Source organism: Oryctolagus cuniculus, chromosome 3 (assembly GCF_964237555.1).
Source record: "Oryctolagus cuniculus chromosome 3, mOryCun1.1, whole genome shotgun sequence".
Lineage (NCBI taxonomy): Eukaryota > Metazoa > Chordata > Mammalia > Lagomorpha > Leporidae > Oryctolagus > Oryctolagus cuniculus.
This window is the reverse complement of record NC_091434.1, coordinates 107,566,225-107,587,992: the sequence shown is the minus strand read 5'-3', so window position 1 is coordinate 107,587,992 and position 21,768 is coordinate 107,566,225. Positions and strand designations below refer to the sequence as shown.

Here is a 21,768-nt window from a genome sequence, read left to right as displayed (position 1 = left end):
GCAGCTGGGCAGCTGGCCCCACTCTTAGCTACACACATCCCACTCACTGTTAGTGACCTCCAGGCTGCACTCATATCCCACCCCTCGGGTGCGATGAACGCTAGCAAATCCTGTTCCTTGTCAAGACTCAGGTCAACGGATATTCTGTTTAATCCACAAAGACTCCTGGGTCTACTGAGCACTCCCTGGTCCCACCTTGATGAATGGGGGAATGGGATTCTGTAGAGCCCTGTCTTCTTAGTGGGCCTGTCAGCAACCTGAAGGAGCCAGACTTGGAATCCTGTCTTCACATCAGTGGACCCCACGGGCCTGGCTCTAACACAGCACTGGTGGGGACTCAGCACAGTTGTGAGGACAAGTAGGCTCACTGGCTTTCTAGAGACCAGAGCTGGCACATCAAGCCTTAGGCACAGCCTGCTTTCAGCTAGATTTGCCCTAATCAGGCCAAGATGCGGTATAATGTAGACACTGGGTTTTCAATCCTCATTAGTGGACTTTATGGAGGAAGACTCAGAGCTTATGTTAGAAATTCATACTTCGGGGCTGGTGCTGTGGCATATTAGGTTAAACCTCTGCCTGCAGACCTGGTATCCCATATAGACGCCTGTTTGAGTCCTGGCTGTTCTACTTCCAATCCAGCTTTCTACTAATGACCTGGGAAGATGGTGGAAGATAGCCCAAGTACTTGGGCCCCTGTACCCATGTGGGAGACCAGGAAGAAGCTCCTGGATCCTGGCTTTGTATTAGCCAAACTCTGGCCATTGCAGACAATTGGGGAGAAAACCAGTGGATGGAAGATCTCTCTGTCTCTCCCTTCTCTGTCTTTAACTCTGCCTCTCAAATACATAAACAGGCTGGTGCCATGGCTCAATAGGCCAATGCTCTGCCTGTGGCGCCGGTGCTGGCACTCCGGGTTCTAGTCCCAGTCGGGGCGCCAGATCCCATATGGGATACCCGGTTGCCCCTCTTCCAGTCCAGCTCTCTGCTGTGGCCCGGGAGTGCAGTGGAGGATGGCCCAAGTGCTTGGGCCCTGCACCTGCATGGGAGACCAGGAGGAAGCACCTGGCTCCTGGCTTTGGATCAGCATGGTGTGCCAGCTGCAGCGCATCGACCACAGCGGCCATTGGGGGGGTGGGTGGGGGTGAACCAACGGAAAAGGAAGACCTTTCTCTCTGTCTCTCTCTCTCTCTCTCTCACTGTCCACTCTGCCTGTCAAGAAAAAAAAAAAACATAAATAAGCATTTTTTAAAAAGAAAGAAATTCATACTTTGTGAATGCCTTTTGCGCCCCCATACTTAGAATCACATGGGCAACTTCTGGAGCTGTGAATGTTCCCCCAAGGCCAGGGACTTTTCCTGCTCTATGTACCTACACTTCCTCAAACCACACTTCCATTGTCATAGATGATAAAGCCAGAGCGTGAGCCCCAGAGGGAAATCCCAGCTGCATCACTTGCTAGCTAGATGCTCTTGCACAGGAATTTCTGCCTCAGTTTCTTTAAATAAAAATGAGAGCATCAGTGGAAGACTGACAAATGTAAACTGACAATGTTGCCAACACTTCTAGCACAGGAGAGCCTGGAGGGTCAGGAAAAGGGGCGTGCTTTGATGAAAAACCACGCCCCCTGCAGTGGAATGATGAAAAGCACATGCCTGGCAATCCCTGGCTGCTCCCTGGATTCCCTGATGAGGGGTGAAACAGCACAGAATGTGCTGGGGAAATGGTCCTGGAGTGAGGTAGTGAGGCTGCTAAGAGGTGGGTGCTCCTGGGACAGATCTCCTGGCTGTCCTGAAGCAAGGTAACAGTAGTACCAGCTGTCTGTTGTCAAGCCCCTAGGAGAGCCAGGTGCTGCACTGAGTGCACACATACATGATCATGTTTAACTTCCCAGCAAGCACAGACACGCCCCCTGGCCCAACACCCACGCTTGCACCACCTGGTCTCAAAACCTTACCGAGACTCGTTGAGACCTGCGGCCAAGCTCCTCTCACGGATCTGTGTCTTCATCACCTCGTTGTAGTCCCCGTTCTTGAAAATGGGGTGTGCAAACCAGCCTCCCATAAACTGCAGGATGGGGAGAGAGCAGTCAGCCTCGGCATTACAGGGGAGCCCCCAGCAGATCGCGACGACTCTGTTCAGCAGTCGCCGGCTTCACAACTTCCCCTCCTTTCTCCCTGGCTCTGAAACTTGAACTCTGCTCTTCTCCATGGCCTGTGCAAGCTGCAGCTCAAGTGCCAGCAGGCCTCACCACCTGCATCTGTTCGTAAAGCTGCCACCTCACTGAGAGCTGTGCCTGGCCTCAGTGATCTCAGCTGGGAGTGAGAGGAACAGAATTCAGCACTGGCCCTGGCACCCGCCAGTCTTCCTGGCCACTCTAGAAAGGTCCTCCAGAAGCAGAGGACCAGACTGGAAGCTTCCAGGCCCCAGATCTGCTGTCTTACCAGAGACACTGAACCAACAACCTGGTCCTTCCTCATCACAGTGCCTAGGGGTCAACCAGAGCTTTCAGGACAGGGCTGAACTGCAAGGATTTCCTGGCTGCCCAGGCAAAGGGTAACCCTTCAGTGGCTTTGGGTTCATAGCTCCTAAATGCAGAACTTCTTTTCCTTATTGTGGGGTACACAGAACCCAAACACTACCAGGGAGGCTTCTCCCGTGTCTCTAGATCCTCCCCTTCCCTGTGGCTGATAGCCGGAATGAGGGGGGAGAGTAGCCTTTCACTCACAGGCTGCAATAAGCACACACTCCCTGATACAAAAGGTTTAAGTGCACTTCAAGGTAAGTGTTGCCAACTCGGATCCTTCTGCAGAAGCAGATTCTAATAGGAATCATGTCTGTCATGGTCCTGGGCTGTAGCGTCACAGTTTACCAGTCAGGGGCTCAATCTAATACAGCACAGCCTGACAACTCCTGAGTTCTGGGGCTTGATTTCAGGGAGAAATAGGATTGCTCTAATTTACCATTTCTGTGAGCGTGAAAGGAGGGATGCATTCATTTTGTTCCATCCAACCCATCCCACAACTGACTAGCAAACCAGAACAGTAAGTTCTTATTACATTTATTACACTAATTTGTTGAGATTCTGGGAAGAGTTTGGCAAAGCAAAGCTCTAGGAATTCCCCTGAGAGGGTCATAGTGCCACAGCATGCAGACTCCATGGGAGAATCAATGGCACAAAGCAGTCTGGCAATGAGAGACACTTGCCTTTCTCTCCTGATGCTGAAAACATGGGAGAGGATGCCTTGCTACCCCTGCAGCTGTGCGGTGAAAGAGGCCATGTAGGCACCTGCTCACTACTAGTGTCTCTATTTCCAGGGGCAAAATTCCACAACCAAAAGATGTGTGTCCTCATTTTAAACTCATGGAATTGACAAATTAGGGGAACTAATATATATCACAGAATCTCAAGCCTGGTTTAATGGAGCCTTAGGCTGGAGCAAATAAAGTTAGATGATGACACCTAGAGGTACACTGTGACACTGCAGTCTAGCTCCATTAGGTAAGTAATCAAAACAGATTGAAGGGTAGGAATCTCTGTTACTTAGCTTCAAACAAATGTTATATCCAGTAAGGAATATATATAATATATATGTTGTATATATATAACATACATATTCCTTACTGGATATATATATTATATATTATATATATATATTTGATATATATTCTTTTAAGACTGAAAAGTACAGTTCAATTCACAATAGCTAACATATGGAATCAACCCAAATGTCCATCAACTGAAGAGTAGATAAAGAAATTATGGGATATGTACACTATAGAATCCTACAAAGTGGTAAAAAATAAAAAATCCTGTCATTTGCAATGAATGGACGAAACTGGAAAACATTATATTTAATGAAATAACCCAGTCCCAAGTGGACAAATACCATATATTCTCCCTGATCTGTAGTAACTAATAGAGTACTTAAAAGGTAACCTATAGCTGGCGCCACAGCTCACTATGCTAATCCTCCGCCTTGCGGCACCGGCACACCGGGTTCTAGTCCCGGTCGGGGCGCCGGATTCTGTCCCGGTTGCCCCTCTTCCAGGCCAGTTCTCTGCTATGGCCCAGGAGTGCAGAGGAGGATGGCCCAAGTGCTTGGGCCCTGCACCCCATGGGAGACCAGGATAAGTACCTGGCTCCTGCCATCGGATCAGCGCAGTACGCCGGCCGCCGTGCGCCAGCGGCAGCCATTGGAGGGTGAACCAATGGCAAAGGAAGACCTTTCTCTCTGTCTCTCTCTCTCACTGTCCACTCTGCCTGTCAAAAAAAAAAAAAAAAAAAAAAAAGGTAACCTATACCTATAGAGCTGAAATTGACACTTGGAGATGCAATGACTTTGAACAGCCTTTGTCTCAATTGTTGAAAAACAGTTTTTCCAATTCAATCCCATCAAGGTGGCATGTGCCAATGCCATCTCACTATTCCAAGTGATCAATTTCAGTTCACAATTGATCATAATGAAAGGACTAAGAGTCAAAGGGAGCACATAAACAAGTCTAGTACCTGCTAACACTAACCGATAGAATAAATAAAGGGGAGAGTGATCCAACATGGGAAGTGAGATACTCAGCAGACTCATAGAATGGCAGATGTCCTAAATAGCACTCTGGCCTCAGAATCAGCCCTAAAGGCACTCGGATCTGGCTGAAAAGCCCATGAGAGTATTTCAGGCATGGAAAGCCAAGACACTCTGGCAAAAGATCTCTGTGAGTGAGATCCCAGTGGAAAGAACAGGTCTTCAAAGAAGGAGGTACCTTTCTCTGAAGGGAGGAGAGAACCTCCACTTTGACTATGACCGTGTCTAAACAAGATAAGAATCAGAGAACTCAGAGGGCTTCCATAGCCTTGGAAACTCATGACTGGAGCATGGGGAGACTACTGATGCCATAGACAGGAGTGTCAATTGGTAAAGTCAACAACAGGAATCACTGTGCACTTACTCCTCATGTAGGATCTCTGTCCTTAATGTGCTGTGTATTGAGATTTAATGCTATAACGAGTACTCAAACAATATATTTCACTTTGTGTTTCTATGGGGGTGCAAACTGTTGAAATCTTTACTTAATGTATATTAAACTGATCCTCTGTAAAAAAAAAAAAAAAAAGAAAGAAATTATCAACTCCAACTTGACTCTCACTGGGATTAAACATGACAATAGGTCTGATCTGATTTCATCATCATTTAAAAAAAATCATCTATTATTTTTCACTTTATGTTTCTGTGTGGGAGCAAACTGTTGAAATCCTTACTTAATGTATACTAAGCTGATCTTCTGTATATTAAGATAATCGAAAATGAATCTTGATGTGAATGGAAGGGGAGAGGGAGTGGGAAAGGGGAGGGTAGTGGGTGGGAGGGACGGTATGTGGGGGAAGCCATTGTAATGCATAAATCGTACTTTGGAAATTTATATTCATTAAATAAAAGTAAAAAAAAAACAGTTTTTCTTCATACTATTTGTTACCTAGTATAGAGTTAATCTTACATGTATAAAGTTAATTGAAAATAAACCTTTGTAAAAAAAAATAAGAATTGGAATAAGAGAGGGAGGAAGGGTGGGAGTACAGGTGGGAATGCGGGTTAGAAAGTATCACTATGGGCCGGCGCCGTGGCTCAATAGGCTAATCCTCCACCTTGCGGCGCCGGCACACCGGGTTCTAGTCCCGGTCGGGGCGCCGGATTCTGTCCCGGTTGCCCCTCTTCCAGGCCAGCTCTCTGCTATGGCCAGGGAGTGCAGTGGAGGATGGCCCAGGTGCTTGGGCCCTGCACCCCATGGGAGACCAGGAAAAGCACCTGGATCCTGGCTCCTGCCATTGGATCAGCGCGGTGCGCCGGCTGCAGCGGCGGCCATTGGAGGGTGAACCAACGGCAAAGGAAGACCTTTCTCTCTGTCTCTCTCTCTCACTGTCCACTCTGCCTGTCAAAAATAAAAAAAAAAAAAATAATAAAAAAAAAAAAAAAAAAAAAAGAAAGTATCACTATGATCCTAATGTTGTATTTTTCCCCCAAAAGAAACCTTTTATTTAAGGACTGTAAACCTCATGCATTTCGTAAGACCCACTTCAGGGATACAGTGATTCTTCCCACCATAACCGTCCTCCCACCCACTCTCCCATCCCTCCACTTCCTCCCTCCCCCATTCCCACTCAGATCCATTTTTTATTCCCTAATGTTGTATTTATGAAATACATGAGGTTTGCATACCTTAAATAAAAAGTTTCTGGGAGAAAATTAAAAATGGTAATTCTACTGAATTAAACTATTGAGAAAAATAATATATATTTTACTTATAAAAAGGTTTAATATTTCTAAAAAAAAAAAAAAGGTTTTCAGACCCCAGTGCCTATGCATCAGGATATGCCTCAAACATATTTAGTAGGCCTTAAGAGTGCATAGATTCTTCATACAGATCAAAATTAATATTCTGAAGGTTAAAAATAGCACAATGTCCTGAAAACCAATAAAAAGTGTATTTTAATTACTATCAAACTGAGCCAAAGAATGGCATTTATTTCAAAGTGTTGAATGAGTTGCACTAATCAAAACTAGAAAGAATCACGTTGATAGTATCTTTCATTTTTAAGGTCCTGTCCTTGTGTCCATCAGATCTGGTATGATAAATAAAATACTATCCATTTCTTATTTTTGTAAAAAAAAAAACTGAAAAGAAAACCCAACCCAAAGAATTTGCTCCTTGCATTACAACAAACCTGTAATGTGGCTACAGCCTTTCTGGTTTACAGAAGAAAAATCAAGGTATTGTGATTTTCCCAAGCTCACAAAAATCACAGAATCCTAAATATTTGATTCTCAATATAATTCTAACTCCATTAGATGAAGAAAGGTGAGGAAAATGGACAAGAGTAAGAATAGGCACAAAGGAAAACCAGACCTGAACATATCTCTTGGCTGCCTCCACGTCCTCTTGGTTGGAGGGGTCTCTGGGCTCAGCCCAGTCACTGCTGATGGTGATGGAAATCACACCTCCTTGGCTGGCCCGGTACACGTCATTGTACAGATGCCAGGCCTCAGCGTGAGCCTTTATTAAGTTGTGGCCAACAATGTAGGGAGCAGTGCCAGGCCTAAAGTAGATCCCTGGAAACACACACATGGATATCAACAGACAGTGCATAGGGACAAGTGTTACAGTTCCCTGCCCCAGAGGCACCTTCTCGTGGGAGGATGAGTGCAGGTTTTGGCATTGGGGAGAGTAGAATTGAAATCCTAGCTCTACCTCTTGCTGGCTGGCTTGTGACTTTGGGTGAGTAATTCAGCCTTCCAGGTTCTTGCTCAGTGAAATGGGCAGCAAAGAATGCTTGTGAGAAGGAAACGAAACAGTGTATATGTCTACAGAGAGAAGGCCATTGATATTGTTGGTATCTATTCTCTTCTTCCCAAATGTGGCTCATCCGTCTCAGGCAAAATACCTACACCAGTGTGCCTCAGGAGTTGGCAACCTGGAACACCTGGGGGCCACTGCGATCTGGGGTTGGAGCATACAGCTGAGGCAAGCAGATGACGCCGAGAGTCTAGGAATGCAATGCTGTGACAGAGGCCGCCCCTCCTATGCTGAAGGAATGGTAAACTGAAGCACCACCCCAGGACTGGCAGGAAATGCGTCGGATGATGGTGCAAGGCCCATTTCCCTGGGCTCAGTCAGTGTTTACCATGATCCTGGGGAACCCTGTGTCTGAACACCAATCTACTCTCCTAAAGCTCAGAGCTGGAGAAAAGGGAAGCCAGATGGTTCTCAAGGGGCAAAGACAGCTCCACACTGCCTTTCAGAGCATTTATGGTGGGGTGGGCATTTGGCGCAGCAGGTTAAATGTCTCCTGGGATGGCTGCTTCCCTTATGGGAGTGTCTGGATTTAAGTCCCAACTCTGCTCACAAACCCAGCTTCCTGCTAATGAACACCCCAGGAGACAGCAGTGATAGCTCAAAATAATTGGGTTTCTGCCATCAAAATGGAAAACTTAGATTGAGTTCTGGGCTGCTAACTATGACCTAACCCAGCCCCAGCCATTATAGGCATATGGGGAGTGACCTAGTAGAGGGAAGATCTTTGTCTGTCTCTGCTTAATTAAATAAATATTTTAAATGAATACTTTAAAAAAATTTAAAACCTCAAATGTCTCTTTAAGTAAAAAAAACAAACAAAACAAAAAAAAACAGCCCTTATGGTCAGATGTGTATTGGAATTAAACAGTTTTGTACTTTGGAAAAGTAATAAGTTCTATATCATAGCAAATGGTAGGCATCATCCCAACAGGGACCACACAGCTCTCCAGAGTGAAGCCCACACTTAGCTCTGCAGCAGGCCTTAGTGCAATAGCTTCATCCACGCCACAGGGGAGACAGGCCCTGCACAGCCTCGTGCTGGTTCCAGTCAGGCTTCACGGCCATGCAGTGTGCTCAGGTCACCCAAGTCAATTACTGCTACCTTTAGGATTTGGGGTTAGGAACACAGGCTATGGACCTGTACAGCCTGACAAACTGTCCTTTCCTACATGAATTTTCCTTCCCTACACGGATTCATCCACATCCCCGAGCTCACAGAGCTCCCCACCTGAGCAGGTCAGAGTCACCAAGCAGAGGAATCAAGTCCTCTTGAGGATCTGCGATGCGAAACTCACGCTTAGCAAATATGTCACGGTGGAACATACAAAGCCTTGAGCAAGAGGCAGGGTCTGGAGGCTCTGCCATGGGGCTTTCTTGGCCACCTCCTCCCATGCCACCTGGATTTATTTCTTCATGATGCTAAGAGCTGACAAGTCAGGCCTGAAACTCTTACCTGGGGCATACAGCCCAGTGCCATAACCATGGTAGGCAACAACAAAGGGTTCATTTAGTGTGATCCAAAACTTCACTTTGTCTCCCAGCCTCTGGAACAGCACATTTGCATACTCCCTGAACCTCTGCACAATGGTCTCATTCTCCCAGCCTCCAACATCCTGGAGCGCCTGGGGCAGGTCGAAGTGGTACATGGTCACCTGTGAAAAAAGCCAGATCCGCAGTTCCATTCATTGTGCCTTCTATGGGAAGCACAAACATCTGCTAAAACTGAGGATTAATTATGAGGAAAAAGCTCAGACTTTTTCTTGTGTGGGGAGCAACCCGGACTGGACTAAGTTACTGGAATTAAGACTTATTCTATGCATCTGCTCTCCCACAATATGGCGCTGGGAGAGGAGGCAACAGCTTCTACCCAGCTGCCTCTCACCAACTTGACAAGCTGCAGGACCTGCTCCTGATTGGAGGAGAGCAGCGTGCTCGGCGTGTGGGCAGCCGAGTTAGGATTGGCGGAGGAGGACTATAAAGGAGGAGAGAGACGGCATGCACCAGGAACATCTAAGGGGAACATCTAAGGGGAACACCTGTGCAGCCCCCGAGAGAGCCGGCCGGCGGTGTGCCGCTCCCCCGCGGAAGTGGGGAATGTGGCAGGGGGAACTGCCCTTCCACGGAGGTGGAGGGTCGGTAGCCAACCCGGGAAGAACCAGCAGCAAACCTGGGGAGGGCCGAGCAGACAAAAGAACAGCGCAGGGTCCTGTGTCGTTCCTCCACGAAGACGGGGAGCGACATCTTGAGTAGCAGGAAGAGGCAGGGTAAGTTACTTCTAAGGAGGGGAACTGGTCAGTGTGGAGAACAAAAGTCTTGGATGTTTGTAAAATTCTGCACCATGTGAATTTATTGGCAATTCAAAATTTAAGTTTGAAAACAGTGTAAACGTGCTCCTCATTCCCACAGCCTCTGCTTGGGGACTTCACCGGGGCCAGGCCAGGGCCCTCTCTCACCTGGGGCTTGATGTTGGCAGCCAGAAGTGCATCAATGAGCCGCACGTAGTAGTTCAGGCCTGCTTCGTTGATGTAGTTGGTGGTTCCGTCAGGAAGGATGCGAGACCAGGAGATGGAAAAGCGGTAGTGGGTTACGGCCAGGTTCTGCAGGGCGACCACGTCCTCAGAGATCTTGTGGTAACTGTCACAGGCCACATCTGCGATGTCATCGTTCTCAATCTTCAGTGGTGTGTGAGTAAACGTGTCCCAGATACCAAGGCCTTTGCCATCTGCTCTCCATGCACCTTCGATCTCATCATGACAAGAAAGACATGGCTGAATTCAGTCTCAGTCAAACCCTCAGAGATTCCTTTCTGTCTATAAGTGACTGCCAAGACAGGATGCTTCCCAGCCTCACCTCCTCAGGAGCCTTCTTTGGTCACCTATCTGGTTTCTGAACTCCCCCTGATTTCTGCACACTTGCAGCTCTAATACACTGCATTATACTGTTGTGAGTGTCTAGGATTTGTATGTTTCAAGGTGATGTCCCAGCGATGCTTGTGGCAGTGTCTGGAGAACAGAGAATCCTCTGCTCTCCAGACACTGTGTCTGGAGAAGACACTGGAGAGACACTGTGTCTGGAGAGACACTGTGTCTCTCAAAAGTAAAGTTTTGAATAAAGAAGTCCTTGAAAACCCTGCGCATAATGCAGAAATAAATTGCAATGATGCCAGATTTCAATGCTGAATTTCTCATCACGACAAATGATTTCTAACTAGGACCCATGTCACTGTTTCGGCACCCCCCTTCCTTTCATTCTCCTGTTTACCACAAGCCACTGGAATCATGCTAACCCCTTAATTTATCTAGTCTGACAGTACAATTTCTGTAACTTACTTTAAAACACTTGAGCATAGGAGGCATTGTGCATATGAGCATATGTGGCATTCTAACCAAGACCGTACTTCAAGCTTGACATACACAGCTGCCATGAAGGTGGCAAAGTTCAGGGCCAGAGTGCTATGTGGACTGAGTGCAGAGGGAGTCTTGGCTAATTGAGAAATTAGTTAATGGAGGGAGGTTGGGCAAATAAATGACCATGGTGAATACATTAGCAGCCACAGTTCTCACCACAGGAGAAAGGAGATGGAAATATAGAAAATGGAAGGGCTTGGCCAGCACCGTGGCTCACTAGGCTAATCCTCCGCCTTGCGGCGCCAGCACACCGGGTTCTAGTCCCGGTCGGGGCGCCGGATTCTGTCCCGGTTGCCCCCTTCCAGTCCAGCTCTCTGCTGAGGCCAGGGAGTGCAGTGGAGGATGGCCCAAGTGCTTGGGCCCTGCACCCCATGGGAGACCAGGAGAAGCACCTGGTTCCTGCCTTCGGATCAGCGCGGTGCACCAGCCGCAGCGCGTCGGCTGCAGCAACCATTGGAGGGTGAACCACCCAATTGTTCCGGTTGAACCAAATTCGAGTTTGTGAAGAAGCTAGGTTGTCCAGGAAGAAGAATACCCAGATCTCCACAGCATAGGACTCCCTTCAAGAGTTACTGGAATCCCTGCCTTCCAGAGCAGGAAGCCTAGAGCCAGTACATGGCAGCTGTGCAGTATATGGTGTGCATCTCCCTGAACTCCTCACCTGAAACGCAGCAGTAGATGTACTCCAGACGAAGCCCTCAGGAAACTGTCCATACACAAACTCATCCTCACTGGGCAGTGGCATGCCGTTGTTGGTAATAAGTTCTGTGTAGTAACTGGCTGAGATTCTTGCTGTGCGAGGCCTGTTCACATTTTCAAAGTCAACATGATACAGTCCAAACTTGATAGTGTAGCCTTGAAGCCACTCAAAGTTGTCCATCAGAGACCAGGCAGAATAACCTCGAAGGTTGACACCATCAAGCCTGTAGGCTGGGAATATTTCATGGTGAGCAGAGGAGAGTTTTACCCCAGGAGGCAAGAACCCCAAGAAGCCCAGGCAAGACTGGTTCATCCACTAAAAGCAATGGTTTCAAATAGTCAACTTGTACACAAAGTAATCTAAGCCTTCAGAGAGGGACAGATCATCTTTTTTATTTTACTCTGCCATCTCTGACAAGCTCACAGCAAGCATTAATGACTAATCTTCACAAAATCAAATTCTTCTGGTAGGTAGATACATGTCTGAAATCCAAGGGACTCAGCCTGATTGAGATGTTAAGCACAGAGGTATAAATTAGAGAAGAATATCTTATTCTAAATGAGTATATGGAACCCACTAGAATATGAGTTCCGTGAGGGCAGAAGTTTATGTTTTATCTCCAACACTAAACCAGAACATGTCACATGTAGTTCAAGTAGGTTAAGAATGAATGAGCAGATTCACAAAAATGGTCTTGTAGGGATTCTGTGTTGTACATTTGTACGATCTCTGCCAAGACAACCACTGTGTGTGTGTGTGTGTGTGTGTGTGTGTGTGTGTGTTTGACAGGCAGAGTGGACAGTGAGAGAGACAGAGAGAAAGGTCTTCCTTTACCATTGGCTTGCCCTCCAATGACCGCCGTGGCCGGCGCGCTGCAGCAGCCCACCTGCGCTGATCCAAAGGTAGGAGCCAGGTGCTTCTCCTGGTCTCCTTGTGGGTGCAGGGCCCAAGCACTTGGGCCATCCTCCACTGCACTCCCGGGCCACAGCAGAGAGCTGGCCTGGAAGAGGGGCTACCGGGACAGAATCCGGTGCCCTGACTGGGACTAGACCTGGTATGCTGGAACCGCAGGTGGAGGATTAGCCTATTGAGCTGCGGCGCCGGCCACAACCACAGTGTTTTAAAAGCTTCCCAAATAGGTGAAAGCCCAAGATAAGCAAAGGGTTTGAGGTTAGGGAATAAGAGTTAGAATGGTCAATGGTTTGTAAATCACCCTGCCAGACCATTTCAAACACATGACATTTGGAATGCTGGAAGATTTTGTAAGGAAGCTCAAGACCTCACATACCTTTCAAAGCTTCGTTGATGTAGGTTTTGTAGTAAAATATCCTGTCAATATCCTCCAGTCTTGGATTTGTCAGGCCTACCCCGTTTTCTGTGATGTAAATGGGGATGTCTCCATATTCTTCCTTGATCCAATTCAGGAGTCTCCGCATTCCAAAGGACGCAGCTCTGTTCATTGCCGTGGTCGGCCATGAGGTATCCTCCTCCTCAGCCAGTTCCTGGTCATCTTCGTAGGAGGGTGGGTTGAGCGCGGGTGTCTTATGCTGCACAATTTTGGAGGAATAGGTGTTGAGGCAGAAGACGTCGGCCGTACCCCTAATGTAGCTCTTCTCTTCCTCAGTGAAGCTTGGCAGGCGGGATGTGGCTAAGTGCTGGAGTTCACTCCTGTTGCCCACTTTCCACTTCATGGCATCGGGATAGTCTCCAGTTTTAAAAATGGGGTGGGCGTACCAGCCCAGGGTGAACTGCATCTTTCTGTCAGCTGCTTCCACGTCTCTAAGGACATCCGGTGACTTGGGCTCTGCCCATTCTGCGACAAGACTCAGTGAGATGACCCCGTTCTGACTCTGCCTGTATTTCTCATCATACGTGTGGTAGACTCGGGCATGCGCTTTGATGAGGGCATGGCTGATCCTATAAGGTGCCCAGCCTGGGTCATTCACATTTGGGGGAAAGGTCCCTGAGCCGTAACTCCACCATGAATAGTACGTGGGCTCATTAAGGGTGATCCAGAACTTGACTCTGTCCCCAAACGTCTGGAAACAATAGTCTGCATAGCTGTCAAACAGATCAATCAAGGAAGGATTCTCCCAGCCTCCTATATCCTGGAGGGCCTGGGGCAGGTCCCAGTGAAACAGTGTCACCATGGGAAAGATATTGCTTGCCAGCAAGCCATCGATCAGCCTGTTGTAATAATCAACACCATGACTATTGATAGAGCTGTTTGTCCCGGTTGGGAAAATGCGAGACCAGGAGAGAGAGAACCGATAGGCTTTCACCTTCAAAGCTCGAAGCACATTCAGATCAGCATCCAGTTGGTTGTAGCTGTCGCAGGCGATGTCTCCTGTGGAGTTGTCTGTCACACCGTTCCCTGGGGTGTGAGTAAAGTTATCCGAAATGCTGGGCCCTTTGCCATCAGCATCCCAAGCTCCTTCAATCTGATACGCTGAAGAGGACACGCCCCACAGGAAGTCATCCCGGAATGTACCATGATAGAACAAGTCTCTTTCAAACTTGGTCTGGTTGGAGAACTTCTCCCAAACCACTTTAGCCTTGGAGGGCACCTCTGATGGGAGGGCCGAGGCTCTGGTTTTGGAAGGCAGGTGTGCTGAGTTAGGTGGCAGTGGTTGTTTTACTGCCTTGGTGAGGAAACCATTCTTTTCAATGATGCTGGTGAGAAGGAAGGCAGATTTCCTGGGAGTTCTGGGCTTGCTGCTCTCGTTGAAATTGACATGGTATAGCCCGAATCTCTGGCTGTAGCCGGCGGGGCCTTCAAAGCCATCCATGAGGGAGCGAGCAATGTAAGAACGAACATCCACGGAGTCCTCCTTGATAGCTAGAAGAGTAAAGTCTCTGTTACTACAGGTTTACTGACTAATAGAACCATTTTATTTCTCAGAATGATAAAAAGGAAATCCACAAGACTCCCATAAAACATCAGTTTACTTCTCGAGCCATAAATCTTAATACAAATTGGATTCTTGTTATAAAAGTAGTACTAAGTAGTACTACAGAGCGAATGCGCCCTCTCCTTGGTTTCATATAGACTACATAAATCACTTAAACTTTTTTTTAATGTGCTTTTGCTTCGCCTTGTTTATATTTGGTAATACTGATGTAAAATAATGACACATTCCATATTGAAAAAGAAATAAATCTAAGGAAATGTATTCCTTGGTACAGTGGGTTGAATAGTGCCCCTATTCCTCCAAAAAATATGTCTACCTCCTAACCACCCCACTTCATGAATATAACCTTACATGGAAAGAGAGATTTGGCAAATAACTGAATTAGTGATCTTAAGATGAGATCATTCTAGCTTTCTCAGATAAACCCTAAATCTAGTAGCAAGTATTTTTATAAGAGAAAAAGGCCATGTGAAGATGGAGGCCAAGATTAGAGAGATGCAGCTACAAGCAAAACAGTGGAGGATGGCCCAAGTGTTTGGGCCCCTGTACCTATGTGGGAAACCAGGAGAAAGCTCCTTACTCCTGGCTTCAGATAAACCCAGCTCCAGCTGTTGTGGCCATTTGGGAAGTGAACCAGCGGATGGAGGATTTCTCTCTCTCTCTCTCTCTCTCTCTCTCTCTCTCTCTAACTATGCCTTTCAAATAAATAAATAAATTTTTAAAAAAGAAAGAAGAACACTCTGGAGGAACAGGCATTGTGGCACAGTGAGTTAAACTGATGCTTGTGACACTAGCATCCCATATGTATCCTGGATGCTCCACTTTTTTTTTTTTTTTTTTTTTGACAGGCAGAGTTAGACAGTGAGAGAGAGAAAGACAGAAAGAAAGGTCTTCCTTCCGTTTGTTCACCACCACCCGAAATGGCTGCTATGGCAGGCGTGCTGCGCTGATCCGAAGCCAGGAGCCAGGCGCTTCCTCCTGGTCTCCCATGCGGGTGCAGGGCCCAAGCACTTGGGCCATCCTCCACTGCCTTCCTGGGCCACAGCAGAAAGCTGGACTGGAAGAGAAGCAACCGGGACAGAATCCAGCGCCCTGACTGGGACTAGAACCTGGGATGTCAGTGCCGCAGGCGGAGGATTAGCCTAGTGAGCCGCAGCACAGGCTGGATGCTCCATTTTTGATCCAGCTTTCTTCTAATGCACCTGGAAAAGCAGCAGAAGATGGCCCAAGTATTTGGGTCCCTGCTACCCTCATAGTAGAATAGGATCGAGTTTCAAGATCCTATGACTTTGGCTTGGCCCAGTACCACACATTGCAGCATTTGAGAAGTGAACAAGCAGATAGAAGAACTCTCTCTCTCTCTCTCTCTCTCTCTCTCTCTCTCTCTGTTTCTCCCTTTCTCTCTGTAATTCTGCCTTTCAAATAAAGAAACAAACCTTCAAAGGAAAGAAGGAAGGGAGGGAGGGAGAGAAGGGAGAGAAGGAAGGGAAGGAAAGAAAAAAGAAAGGAAGGAAGGAAGGAAGGAAGGAAGGAAGGAAGGAAGGAAGGAAGGCAGGCTGACTCTGGAGCCACCAAAAGCAAGAATAAGCAAGGAACACATTGTCTTAGCTTTTGAAATGAGATTGGCCCTACCAACACCTTGATTTTGGACTTCAAGCCTCTAAAAACATGTTAGAATAAATTTTTGTTGTTCTAAGCTGCCAAGTCTGTGGTATTTTGTTATAGTGACCCCAGGAAATTAATACATATGGTTCACCTCTGATTTGCTGCACAACAGTCTGGTAAATCAACCAAGAACCAAAGCCAAAGTAATAGACAATGGCTGAGGCCTCCAGCTTAGAGCTAGAAAAGGATTAAATATTAATTTTATCAGACTATACAACCTCTCAAAAAACGTACCGACTACATAAGAGATAGGTAAAGTTGCTCATTGATTCAGTAAGGAAGTTAATAAGCACCTACTTTATCCCAAGACCATGCCAGGCTCTGGGGATACAAAGATGAATTGAAGCCTCACAGCTTGGAGAGTGGAGTGAAGAACTGAGCCAGAAACAGAAAGGCCTCTGGGCCCCCTCCTGATGTGTCACTCAAACCCTCAGAGCATCCATTTTACAGTTGTCCCATGAGGATAACATGTGCCCTTTAGTTACTGTCCAAGGCAGTACCCTTGAGGATCACTTGAGATGATGTCTTAAAATAATTCCAAGATTATGAAGGTTACAGAATTATGCAGGTAACTGAAGCTAAGAGGAATATTGGTGGAGGATGGAGAGGGTGTCTGACCTCAGGAACAGTGGCAGGTAGATCACCATTTCTTACCACATTGTCCAGGGCAGGCAGGTATCTCTGATAATTATTTTCTCTGAATTTGACAAGGCCATGAAACTTCAACACAGCCTTCTGGACAGATGGCTCGCTACTCACTGTAAACTGTTTAAGGCTGACGGGGCTGAAACTGTGATACAGCAGGTAAAGCCGCAGCCTGCAGTGCTTATATCCCATATGGGTGCTAGATTGGGTCCTGGCTGCTCTACTTCCAATCCAGCTCTCTGCTATGTGCTGGGAAAGCAGTAGAAGATGGCCCAAGTCCTTGGGTCCCTGCAACAGCATGACAGACCCAGAAGAAGATCCTGGCTCCTGGCTTTTGATAGGCCCAGCTCCAGACATTGTGGCCATTTGGGGAGTGAACAAGCAGATGGAAGACTTTCCCTCTGCCTCTGCTTCTCTCTAACTCTGCCTTTCTAAATAAATAAAATCTTAAAAATGACTGATTTATCAGGTTGGAACCCCATGCTAAGTAATCTCAGGCATACTATAGTGTCTATATCACTTTATATTTCAATTATCTGTGTTCTGTAGACTTCCTTATAAAAGGATGATGTTTGAATATTGTACCCTTGTACTCTTTCCCAATACCTGGAACATAATAGGCACTAAATAAAGATTTGCTAAATAGTGAACTTAACAGTAATGAGGCATGATTGCTGGATAGGACTCAGATGAGCAGATGTACAAGGGAGACATACTAGGAAATACAAACATGAAATCAAGGATGAGAGACTTTGGAAAAGAGAATTAGGAAGATCAGGTAAGGGATTTCCCACTGTTAATGCTAATATTGTCTTTTGTCTTCATTTCTCACTAATAAATCTCTGAAGACTTGGAGAAGTACCACCCACCTTCCAATCACCAGCAGATGCACTGTTCTTACCCTTGAGCACCTCATTGATGTACTGATTGAAGTAGTCTACTCTCAAGGAATCATTGAGGAGATTTTCACTCTCCCCTATGGGCATGCCATTCCCAGCCAGGTAGATTGGAACTTTTCCTTTTGTGTATTCCAAGGATACAAACTGCAACAGTCTCCTTATACCCCAGGGCACCACGCGAATCCAAGGAGACGAAGTCTGGGGCCATGCAGGGTCCGTGTGTTGGGAGAAGCCTCCGATGGTATCATAGCTGGGGATGCAGCTGTCTTCTGGGGCCTTGCTGATGAGGCGCGACGTGTAATGAGACAAACCCAGAAAATCAGCAGAGCCTTTTAAGAGCTGCTTCTCTGTGTCGGTGAACTCCGGGAGCTGTGCGACAGGACTAGGGCACTGTTCATTCCTTTGCTGGATCTGAGCCTTCATGGTGGCCGGGTAGTCCCCATCCACAAAGATGGGGTGTGCAAACCAGCCCAGCATGAAGTGCAAGAAGCGCTCAGAGGCTGCAAGGTCCTCAGGTCGCTCTGGAGACAGGGGTTCTGCCCAGTCTGAGTTCAGCACGATGCCCACACGGCCCTGCTGCTGTGGGCGATGGTGGCTGTTGTAGTGGTGCCAAGTCCTGGCGTGGGCCTTGAGGACCAAGTGAGCCACCTTGTGGGAAAGAACGAAGGAAAACAGTGCTTAGTAACAACAGCAAGGACAAGTGCAAGACTAAAAAGCCAATAACAAGTTAACAACAACAAGGTCATCAAGCGAACACCAATGTCAACAATATCCACAGGCCAGTAAAGATAACACCAGCAACAAAGTCAGTATCAACAGCATCAACACTAATACAAAGTAATCAACAAGTCACTGATATCAACAAGTCAATCATAATGCCAACCAGAAAACTACACAACTGAGTCAATAACAATTATCAGTATATCAACCTCATAAGAGCTTAATACTGATGTCAACAAGTTAACATCAACACCACTATCAACATCAGCTAGTCAATAGCAATATCAGCAATATTAAAAGTATCAATAATGTCAGTTAATCAACAACACTGTTGACGACAATGTCAGCAATACAACTCCCACATCATCAACAGAGTCCAGAAGTCACCAAGTCAACAACCGCATCAACAACCACATTAAAAACCACTAACATATTGGGCACCTATTACTCAGTGAATTCTTTGATGCAATCCTCACAACCACCACCTGTGGGAAGCACACTTATTATTAGCACTTTACAGATGAGGAAAACACAACCCACATATGTGTAAAACTACAAGATTCACAGTTACAAATAAAGTGAGAACACAAAATCCAAGCAGTCCAATTCCAGGTTTGCTATTGTCATCCACAATGCCATACTGCCTCTGTCCTTAATAAGTGCTTATTGACCAGTTAGTTAATGGGCCGCATTGTTTTAAATAACACACAAGAGAGAGGGCCACTCTTTCTAACTCACCTATTCTCCTTTCTCCTGAATGAAATCTGGGAAGAAAATTCACAACCAGGAATCTCTTCATGGGCCAGCGCCATGGCTCACTTGGCTAATCCTCCACCTGCAGCGCCAGCACCCCGGGTTCTAGTCCCAGTTGGGGCACCAGGTACTAGTCCCGGTTGCTCCTTTTCCAGTCCATCTCTCTGCTGTGGCCCAGGAAAGCAGTGGAGGATGGCCAAATTGCTTGGGTCCCTGCACCCGCATGGGAGACCGGGAGGAAGTACCTGGCTTCTGGCTTCAGATCGGCGCAGTGCCAGCCGCAGCGGCCATTAGGGGAGTGAACCAATGGAAGGAAGACCTTTCTCTCTGTTTCTCTCTCACTGTCTATAATTCTGCCTGTCAAAAAAAAAGGTGGGGAGGATCTCTTCATGAATTTAACTCATGGTCTTAAAAGTCAACAGCTTTTCTTGGTGGAGGATTATGGGCTAATGTGGGTGAAAGAGGTCTGTCCAGATTATAACAAGCCTACATTTAAAGCCTGACTTTGCCACTAACTTGCTTTATAAACTCAGATCTCAATGTCAGCTTCCTTGCTGCAAGCAGCAGGTGACTAGGGATCTCACGGGGAGGCTTACATGATTACAGTGCAGACTGTATCAAGCGGAAGCCTGTAGGGCAGCAGCAAGACCTAGATTTTTGCTCCCTTTCATTTTTCCTTTTTATCATCTGAAGATGATGACACTGGATTTTGAAGAATTTCATATCAAAATATGCCCTACAGACTGAAACTCTACGCTGCTTCTCATGCCACAAATCTAAGTACTTAATCAGGTTCTAAACTCAATGGCAAACTGCACACCTTTCCAAAAGTCAGGAATGCTTCCCCTCTACACTGGTCAGTGTCAGGGTGGGGGCTCAGTGGAATACTAGACAATCATCTGCAATAGTCATGTTACAAAGTCAAGTAAGCAATGAGCACTAAATGAGGTACACTGTGATAGTGCCATAAACACAAAGAATCCAAGACAGGAAAGAAACTTTGGGAGAATAAGAGAAACTATTTCTTTAAAATTTTCCCATAAATAGTTGCTATTTGAATTTCCATCCTCAAAATTCATTACAAAGCCCTAAGCTTCAATGTGGTGGTATTTGGGGATGGAGTCTTTTGGAAGTTATTGCCTACTGATGAGTTCATGAGGCTGTGTCCTTCACAATGGGATCAAGGCCATTACATGAAAGGCAACCAAAATGATCTGTCTCTCTCTTTCTCCCCTCCTCCCCTCCCCAGCATATGAGGACACAACAAGTGATGGCTATCTGCAGACCAGGAAAACAGCCCTCACCACAACCTGACCATGCTGACAATTTGGTCTTGGGATTGTCAGACTCCAGGACTGTGAGAAAAAGACATCTGTTGGGGTTGGCGCTGCGGCATAGTGGGTAAAGCCCCCACCTGCAGTTCTGGCATCCCATATGGGCACCAGCTCAAGTTCCAGCTACTCCATTTCCGATCCAGTTCTCTGCTATGGCCTAGGAAATCAGTAGAAGCTGGCTCAAGTCCTTGGGCCCCTGGACTCGCGTAGGAGACCCAGAAGAAGCTCCTGGCTCTTGGTTTCAGATCAGTGCAGGTCCAGCCATTGTGGCCAATTGGGAAGTAAACCAGCTGATGGAAGACCTGTCTCTGTCTGTCTATCTGTCTTCTCTCTTTACCTCTCCTTCTGTGTGTAACTCTTTCAAATAAGATAAATCTTAAAAAATAAATAAAAAAATAAGCATCTGTTCTCACTAGTCTATGGCAATATAGCAACCTGAGCAAAGACAATGAATGGTATCATAACATTTTAACCAATGTGAAGGGTCCCCAGAAAGTTCACAGAAAAGCAATTTGATACAAAAAAGTGCATGTGTTTTAAAATTTTCGGCACCAAATAAACTTATTTTTCACCTCCATTTTTCCATGAACTTTTTGAAGCATCTTCATAAATAAAAGCAGGAAATGAAGGAGAAACACGAAGGGAACGTTTTAATCAAAGTTTCTGTAAAAATAGTTCAGGAGCCATAGTTCAAAGGATAAGAAAAAAAGCCTAAGCAGAATGATTTCGATGAGTTCCACAACAACGGCACAAAAATAAAAGTTCAAATCGTCCATTTCAGAAGAACCATTTATGTATATATGTGTTCATCTGCTGAACAAGAGCACCCATATGGGTGCTTTTCTAGTCCCAGCTGCTCCTCTTCCAATCCAGCTCACTGCTATGGCCTGGGAAAACAGTGGAAGATTGCCCAAGTGCTTGGACCCCTGTACCCACATGGGAAACCAGGAAGAAGCACCTGGTTCCTGGCTTCGGATCAGCGCAGCTCTGGCCAATGTGGCCATTTGGGGAGTGAACCAACAGAAGGAAGACCTTTCTCTCTGTCTCTCCCTCTCACTGTAATTCTACCTCTCAAATAAATTAATAAAATCTTTTAAAAAATAAATTTCCTTCTTACTGAAGTCAGTTAGGACTGTTTTGTTGTTTTGATATTTGCCACTTAGAGTCCTAGCTGACATGGGAATCTCTCTTCAGGGTGAAGGAGTCTCAGGCTCAAAGCAAGGCCTCAATATGGCAACCTGCGAGTGATGTTACAATCACATGGTGTATCCTCTCTGAGCCCCAACTCTCTCATCTTTCAGCGCCATTCTGAGGATGTAAGAACTGTTTTCAAATCCAAGCATGCTGTCAGGACAAAATAACATGACCAACAGTTTGATTCCTTCTTTT

The 21,768-nt window shown here is 46.4% G+C and overlaps 1 protein-coding gene across 1 annotated transcript in view; it reads right to left on the bottom strand.

Annotated features, from left to right (window-relative positions):
* The window catches only part of LPH (lactase phlorizin hydrolase), a gene marked incomplete in the record, with an annotated part of 72,489 nt that overhangs the window by 14,759 nt on the left and 35,962 nt on the right, over window positions 1-21,768 (bottom strand). Inside the window, 8 exon segments of the mRNA NM_001101689.1 lie at window positions 1,955-2,064; window positions 6,898-7,100; window positions 8,798-8,996; window positions 9,798-10,088; window positions 11,413-11,681; window positions 12,740-14,290; window positions 17,575-18,220; window positions 20,265-20,285. Coding sequence (NP_001095159.1) covers window positions 1,955-2,064; window positions 6,898-7,100; window positions 8,798-8,996; window positions 9,798-10,088; window positions 11,413-11,681; window positions 12,740-14,290; window positions 17,575-18,220; window positions 20,265-20,285 — 3,290 coding nt within the window.